The following is an 8288-nucleotide window of genomic DNA, read 5'->3' as shown; positions in this document are numbered from 1 at the left end:
TTATTTATGGAATTACTTTTATTATTATTTATGGAATTCTCAAAGCCCCTTAGTTTGATGTCACAGAACGTTACACATCCTGGTGGCTGCTGGGAGTTGGAGTCCAGGAGGCATGGAATCTTCTGGCAGCTTGGGGATTCCATCCAGAACTCTTAGTTTTGGCAAACAAGAGAACACACTGCAGAGAGGAAAGGGCAACAAAGGGTTTTAAGACATTCTATAATTTTCCTCTCTCTCCCGCTATCTCCCCACCTCGTCTCTCTCCCTCTATCCCCCTCACCTACTCTCCCTCCCTCTATCCCCGCACCTTCTCCCCCTCCCTCTATCCCCCTCACCTCCTCTCCCTCCCTCTATCCTCATCAACTCCTCTCCCTCCCTCTATCCCCCTCAACTCCTCTCCCTCCCTCTATCCCACTCATCCCCTCTCTCTCTCTCTATCCCCCTCACCTCATCTCCTCTCTCTCCCTCTATCTCCCCAGCTCCATTTCCTCACCTACTCTCTCTCCCTCTCTATTCCCCTCAGCTCCTCTCCCACCCTCCCTCTACCCCCTCACCTCCTCTATCCCCTCACCTCATCTCTCTCCCTCTACATCCCCACCTCCATCTCCTCACCTCCTCTCTCACCCTCAATCCCCTCATCTCCTCTCCCTCCCTCTATCCCCCTCACCTCCTCTCCCTCCCTCTATCTCTCCACCTCCTTTCCCTTCCTCTATCCCCTCACCCCCTCTCCATCTCTCCACCTCCTCGCCCTCCCTCTATCCCCCTCACCTCCATCTCTCCACCTCCTCTCCCGCCCTCTATCCCCCTCACCTTCTCTCCCTCCCTCTATCTCTCCACCTCCTCTCACCTCCCTCTATCCCCTCACCTCATCTCCTCCCTCTATCCCTCACCTACTCTACCTCCCGCTATCCTCTCTATCCCCTCACCTCCTCTCCCTCCCTCTATCCCCTCTATCCCCCTCACCTCCTCTCCCTCCCTCTATCCTCCTCACCCTCCTCTCCCTCCCTCTATCCCCTCACCTCCTCTCCCTCCCTCTATCCCCTCACCTCCTCTCCCTCCCTCTATCCCCCTCAACTCCTCTCCTCTCCCTCCCTCTATCCTCCTCACCTCCTCTCCCTCCCTCTATCCTCCTTACCTCTTCTCCCTCCCTCTATCCCCTCACCTTCTCTCCCTCCCTCTATCCCCTCTATCCCCCTCACCTCCTCTCCCTCCCTCTATCCTCCTCACCTCCTCTCCCTCCCTCTATCCCCCTCAACTCCTCTCCCTCCCTCTACCCTCCTCACCTTCTCTCCCTCCCTCTATCCTCCTCACCTCCTCTCCCTCCCTCTATCCCCTCACCTCCTCTCCCTCCCTCTATCCCCTCACCTCCTCTCCCTCCCTCTATCCCCTCACCTCCTCTCCCTCCCTCTATCCCCCTCACCTTCCCTCCCTCTATCCCCTCTATCCCCCTCACCTCCTCTCCCTCCCTCTATCCTCCTCACCTCCTCTCCCTCCCTCTACCCCCTCACCTCCTCTCCCTCCCTCTATCCCCTCACCTCCTCTCCCTCCCTCTATCCCCCTCAACTCCTCTCCTCTCCCTCCCTCTATCCTCCTCACCTCCTCTCCCTCCCTCTATCCCCTCACCTCCTCTCCCTCCCTCTATCCCCTCACCTCCTCTCCCTCCCTCTATCCCCCTCAACTCCTCTCCTCTCCCTCCCTCTATCCTCCTCACCTCCTCTCCCTCCCTCTATCCCCTCACCTTCTCTCCCTCCCTCTATCCCCTCTATCCCCCTCACCTCCTCTCCCTCCCTCTCTCCTCCTCACCTCCTCTCCCTCCCTCTATCCTCCACCTCCATCTCCTCACCTCCTCTCCCTCCCTCTATCTCTCCACCTCCATCTCCTCACCTCCTCTCCCTCCCTCTATCTCTCCACCTCCATCTCCTCACCTCCTCTCCCTCCCTCTATTCCCCCTCACCGTGCACGGTAGTCCTGTATGTAGTTGACAGGGTTAGATCTGAGTGTGAGGGAGTGGAGTGGGCTGGTTCCCAGAGCCCCCAGTCCCCCCAGTGTAGAGATGCTGTTCTCAGAGAGACACAGGTGCTCCACGGCCGGGAGCTTTGGCAGCTGACGTACACATGTCAGGTGGTTACGATGTAGATTCAGGCTTCGGCACCTACACAGTAAAAAAGGGGGTGTAAAAATTACAGTGTTGACTTACTTTATCCCAGGATGAATATTTTCAACATTATGAGGAGTCAATGAGCTCTTAGTGTCGGAATTAAATCGGAGTGTAAAACGATGCAGTCATTGCAGTGTAAATTCAACTCAATTCAGTGATTAAAATACACTGGAGAGTGAAACTAAACCAGTGTTAAATATTATTACACAATTATGTGTGAATTTTAACACCATTTTGAGTCAAATTAACTCTGAAAATGTGACACTACCTGTTGAGTAACTTTAACACGATGTGAACTGGGACCAAATGTTATCTGAAACAGTGTTGAATTCAACTCTATAGAAGTTAAATTAACACTTTTATTTTTACTGTGTAGAGGAAAGAGGACAAAAGTACGGTTGTCACTATATGAAGTGAAGAGTTGTATTGTGGCTAGTGTAGTAACTTGCAGGCGTATATTGATGCTTTGTATGTAGTGTAGTATAATGGCAGGCGTGTAGATGGGCATTGTGGATAGTGTAGTACCTTGGCAGGCATATAGAACTCAGGTCTGTGAGGGAGTTATTGATCAGCTGCAGTCTCTCCACTCGGATCAGCCTCCTCAGGATCCGACTGAAGTTGTCCTGCTGGAACGGATCACCCAAGTCCTGATAGGACAGGTTCAGCTCCTGGGAATACCAGGAATACAGGGACCACAAGGAGAGGTTACTCAGGCCCTGAGAGGACAGGTTCAGCTCCTGGGAATACCAGGAATACAGGGAGAGGTTACTCAGGCCCTGAGAGGACAGGTTCAGCTCCTGGGAATACCAGGAATACAGGGAGAGGTTACTCAGGCCCTGAGAGGACAGGTTCAGCTCCTGGGAATACCAGGAATACAGGGAGAGGTTACTCGGGCCCCGAGAGGACAGGTTCAGCTCCTGGGAATACCAGGAATACAGGGAGAGGTTACTCAGGCCCTGAGAGGACAGGTTCAGCTCCTGGGAATACCAGGAATACAGGGAGAGGTTACTCGGGCCCCGAGAGGACAGGTTCAGCTCCTGGGAATACCAGGAATACAGGGAGAGGTTACTCAGGCCCCGAGAGGACAGGTTCAGCTCCTGGGAATACCAGGAATACAGGGAGAGGTTACTCAGGCCCTGAGAGGACAGGTTCAGCTCCTGGGAATACCAGGAATACAGGGAGAGGTTACTCAGGCCCTGAGAGGACAGGTTCAGCTCCTGGGAATACCAGGAATACAGGGAGAGGTTACTCAGGCCCTGAGAGGACAGGTTCAGCTCCTGGGAATACCAGGAATACAGGGAGAGGTTACTCAGGCCCTGAGAGGACAGGTTCAGCTCCTGGGAATACCAGGAATACAGGGAGAGGTTACTCAGGCCCTGAGAGGACAGGTTCAGCTCCTGGGAATACCAGGAATACAGGGAGAGGTTACTCAGGCCCTGAGAGGACAGGTTCAGCTCCTGGGAATACCAGGAATACAGGGAGAGGTTACTCAGGCCCTGAGAGGACAGGTTCAGCTCCTGGGAATACCAGGAATACAGGGAGAGGTTACTCAGGCCCTGAGAGGACAGGTTCAGCTCCTGGGAATACCAGGAATACAGGGAGAGGTTACTCAGCCCTGAGAGGACAGGTTCAGCTCCTGGGAATACCAGGAATACAGGGAGAGGTTACTCAGCCCTGAGAGGACAGGTTCAGCTCCTGGGAATACCAGGAATACAGGGAGAGGTTACTCAGGCCCTGAGAGGACAGGTTCAGCTCCTGGGAATACCAGGAATACAGGGAGAGGTTACTCAGGCCCTGAGAGGACAGGTTCAGCTCCTGGGAATACCAGGAATACAGGGAGAGGTTACTCAGGCCTGAGAGGACAGGTTCAGCTCCTGGGAATACCAGGAATACAGGGAGAGGTTACTCAGGCCCTGAGAGGACAGGTTCAGCTCCTGGGAATACCAGAATACAGGGAGAGGTTACTCAGTGTGTGTCAACACGCACGCACACACACACACACACACACACACACACACACACACACCACACACACACACACACACACACACACACACACACACACACACACACACACACACACACACACACACACACACACACAGGCACTTATACACATGCTTGTTATACACATAGTACAGTATGTCTCTGAGTTCTAACTCACCACACAATTCTCCCAGTTCTCTTGAAGCCTCTCCTCCCATCTCTGCCCTTCCTCCTCTCTCCTCTTCCTCCTCCCCCTTTCCAAGGGGATGTCATCCTTTCTCAGAAAGAGGTCCTCCACTGACGGCCCTGGTTGATATAATAATGACAGCAGTTACTTATGAGAACTGAGATGAGAGCAAAATAAAATTATTAAAAGGTCAAAGGTTGCCAAGGTGGTGACCTCTCTGACCTTCTCTGACCCTGGGACAGGAGAGCTGGTCTCCTTTGACATCACTCTCCTCAAGGCGCTGCCACGACACGAACCTGAACCGGCTGGACGGCAGCTGAGAAACGAGAGGAGAGAGAGGAGAAGGAGAGATGAATAAGAGGAGAAAGAGGAAGAAGAGAAGGAGAACGAAAAGCAAGGGGTTTTAAGGATTGTTTTTCAGGCTGGGATCTGAATATGAGAGCCTTGATTGGGGGTGCTCTGTGACCCTCATCCCTGTCTCTGCCTCTTCACCTGAGCTTTGACTGTGACTATAACCCCCCCCCCCCCCCCCCACCCACCCCCACCTAGCCACGTGGGGGACTAGACCCATGCTTGGTGACCCCTGACATCAGAGCCAGCCTTGGAGCCTGTGCTCTCATGTCACAAACAGAGTGACTCCTCTATAGCATTCTAAACAAGCCCTGACCCCTCTGTGTTGGCAGGTAGGAACTGGATAGGGGTGAGCAATACAGTGATGGCTGCGCCTAGGTTTCAAATGGAAGGGCTAGGGGGTTTGGACCAGTCATACTGTTGCAGGATGAGAGGGGCATGTTGTGGGGGGAGGAGCTTTGTAATGGGCTGTCAGAAGTTAGGAGGGTACGAGAGCGAGGACGGAGGACTGGAGGGTGAGAATGTGACGTAAAGCGTGACACTCACAGGGGTTTTGACGATTCCGGAATCTGGACTCTGGTCCACGGAGAGGGGTGTGTGTGTGACGCTGATTTCAGAGTACTGGGAGGAGTGGGATTTAGGAAAACTGCCACTGCTCGTGTTCACACCTGAGGAACTGGGAGAGAGGGACAACAACACACCTGAGGAACTGGGAGAGAGGGACAACAACACACCTGAGGAACTGGGAGAGAGGGACAACAACACACCTGAGGAACTGGGAGAGAGGGACAACAACACACCTGAGGAACTGGGAGAGAGGGACAACAACACACCTGAGGAACTGGGAGGGAGGGACAACAACACACCTGAGGAACTGGGAGAGAGGGACAACAACACACCTGAGGAACTGGGAGAGAGGGACCACAACACACCTGAGGAACTGGGAGAGAGGGACAACAACACACCTGAGGAACTGGGAGAGAGGGACAACAACACACCTGAGGAACTGGGAGAGAAGGACAACAACACACCTGAGGAACTGGGAGAGAGGGACAACAACACACCTGAGGAACTGGGAGAGAGGAACCACAACACACCTGAGGAACTGGGAGAGAGGGACAACAACACACCTGAGGAACTGGGAGAGAGGGACAACAACACACCTGAGGAACTGGGAGAGAAGGACAACAACACACCTGAGGAACTGGGAGAGAGGGACAACAACACACCTGAGGAACTGGGAGAGAGGAACCACAACACACCTGAGGAACTGGGAGAGAGGGACAACAACACACCTGAGGAACTGGGAGAGAGGGACAACAACACACCTGAGGAACTGGGAGAGAGGGACAACAACACACCTGAGGAACTGGGAGAGAGGGACAACAACACACCTGAGGAACTGGGAGAGAGGGACAACAACACACCTGAGGAACTGGGAGAGAGGGACAACAACACACCTGAGGAACTGGGAGAGAGGAACCACAACACACCTGAGGAACTGGGAGAGAGGGACAACAACACACCTGAGGAACTGGGAGAGAGGAACCACAACACACCTGAGGAACTGGGAGAGAGGGACAACAACACACCTGAGGAACTGGGAGAGAGGGACAACAACACACCTGAGGAACTGGGAGAGAGGGACAACAACACACCTGAGGAACTGGGAGAGAGGGACAACAACACACCTGAGGAACTGGGAGAGAGGAACAACAACACACCTGAGGAACTGGGAGAGAAGGACAACAACACACCTGAGGAACTGGGAGAGAGGGACAACAACACACCTGAGGAACTGGGAGAGAGGGACAACAACACACCTGAGGAACTGGGAGAGAGGGACAACAACACACCTGAGGAACTGGGAGAGAGGGACAACAACACACCTGAGGAACTGGGAGAGAGGGACAACAACACACCTGAGGAACTGGGAGAGAGGAACAACAACACACCTGAGGAACTGGGAGAGAGGGACAACAACACACCTGAGGAACTGGGAGAGAGGGACCACAACACTCCTGAGGAACTGGGAGAGAGGGACAACAACACACCTGAGGAACTGGGAGAGAGGGACAACAACACACCTGAGGAACTGGGAGAGAGGGACAACAAGGGAGTTTGAGGGTGAAAGATGTAGGAAGGATTGAGTGGGATGAAAGTGAGAAGGGAAAGGGAGGGAAAGGGAGGGAAAGGGTAGGAGGGGTGTGAAAACAGAGAGAGCGGGAGAGAAAGAGAGAGGGAAAATAAATTTCAACAGCTTCAGAGCCAAAAGGAAAAATGTAAATAAATAAATAATGTAAGGCCAAATTAAAACCCAAATGAAAAGAGCCTTGAAAATCATCATAAACCTAGGCCTAAACATAACATATTCTTCTCTTCAGGCCTACGTTTTTCTATCATAGGCCTAAAGCCTCGGAGAATTCTGTCTGTTTCTGTCGCCCACTCTTCAAGGAGGCTGGTTGAAACGGAACTCCTCAGGTACATCCACATTGCTGAAACCCTGACACGCAGCCGTCCGGTTTCGGTTACCGTGAACTCTGCCTTGCGCACCGGATTAGAGCCGTCGCCATAACAGCGGATACCCGACCAGGTGTCATTAGTTAATAATAGCTGCATAAAAAGAACCTGGATAGTAATGTTGTTTTAATTATTATCGTCTATTTTTGTGTAAAGTACTAATAATTGTGAGATTTTTATTTGATGTGATCATCTACACATTGTCTAGACTATATAACCTATAGGCTTGTTGCATGGAAAAATAACCATGGTCATAAATAATGCAGCCTGGGCTAATGAAATAATGAAGAATTCCAAATCATACATAGCCTAAATGCAAACCAAATAATGCATTTTGCTTGTTAAGCGTACATTTGTAAAGTTTTCCAACTTGAAGCACTGCTCAATGGAAAAGGATGACAACACAAAGCTATTAAATGACCTATTTTACCTACCTTTCTGACATCTCCCAAAGTTCTACCAAATTTCCTTGGTCTGTAGCGCGTAATGAACGGAGCGTAGTCGTACAACCCTGTGGTTTCCCATGGGAGCGAAACGCCCTGTTAGACCCGAGGTAACGACTGCTCCGGTGTCTGGAGCATACAGAGACTAGCGTCCGTGTAGCACTCGTGTAGCGGGCAGAGGAAGGTCAACGGGGGCAGGTGCACATTGCTTGGCAACGCCGTGAGTCCGGTGCAGGTTGTGACGTAGTTATCTCCGTGTCTCACAGGCAGGGGGAAAATGAACAGGGTTAATTTAGATTCCAGTACATAAAGGCCAGGCGAGCAGCGGTAGAAATGATCAAATACATAAGGGTTAAAAGCCTTTGGACTCTTATTTATTTGACCAGGACATTCTCAGTTAGCTTTCCTACACTAGTTACCCATGGAGAGTAACCGGTGGAGCCCTTAACACTAAAATAAATAGATTTTGGGGGGATTTGTACAATTACTGCAGGATTATCTTGCCAGTTTGTAGTGACTAGGCCTAGGAGTTGTCACGTAGTCATATTTTGATTGAGTAGCATTCGTCAAATAAATAAACAAGAATGTTATTGATTTATTTTAAACACAAAGGTGATCATTCTTATTTCGTGTTATTGCATCC

The 8288-nt window shown here is 51.6% G+C and overlaps 1 protein-coding gene across 1 annotated transcript; it reads right to left on the bottom strand.

Annotated features, from left to right (window-relative positions):
• On the bottom strand, positions 1 to 7824 carry LOC106581437 (uncharacterized). Its single transcript, XM_045704231.2, has 7 exons — positions 7637 to 7824; positions 5229 to 5358; positions 4554 to 4647; positions 4323 to 4450; positions 2684 to 2826; positions 1955 to 2152; positions 1 to 178 (listed from the first exon to the last, which is right to left on the bottom strand). The coding sequence occupies exons 1-7, from the start codon at positions 7645 to 7647 to the stop codon at positions 61 to 63; spliced, it is 822 nt and encodes a 273-aa protein (XP_045560187.1). The 5' UTR covers positions 7648 to 7824; the 3' UTR covers positions 1 to 60.
• Positions 7825 to 8288: the final 464 nt, after the last annotated feature.

The sequence above is a fragment of the Salmo salar genome, chromosome 20 (assembly GCF_965601325.2).
Source record: "Salmo salar chromosome 20, fSalSal1, whole genome shotgun sequence".
Lineage (NCBI taxonomy): Eukaryota > Metazoa > Chordata > Actinopteri > Salmoniformes > Salmonidae > Salmo > Salmo salar.
Note: the sequence above shows the minus strand (reverse complement) of the source record. Positions and strands in the feature narration are given on the sequence as shown.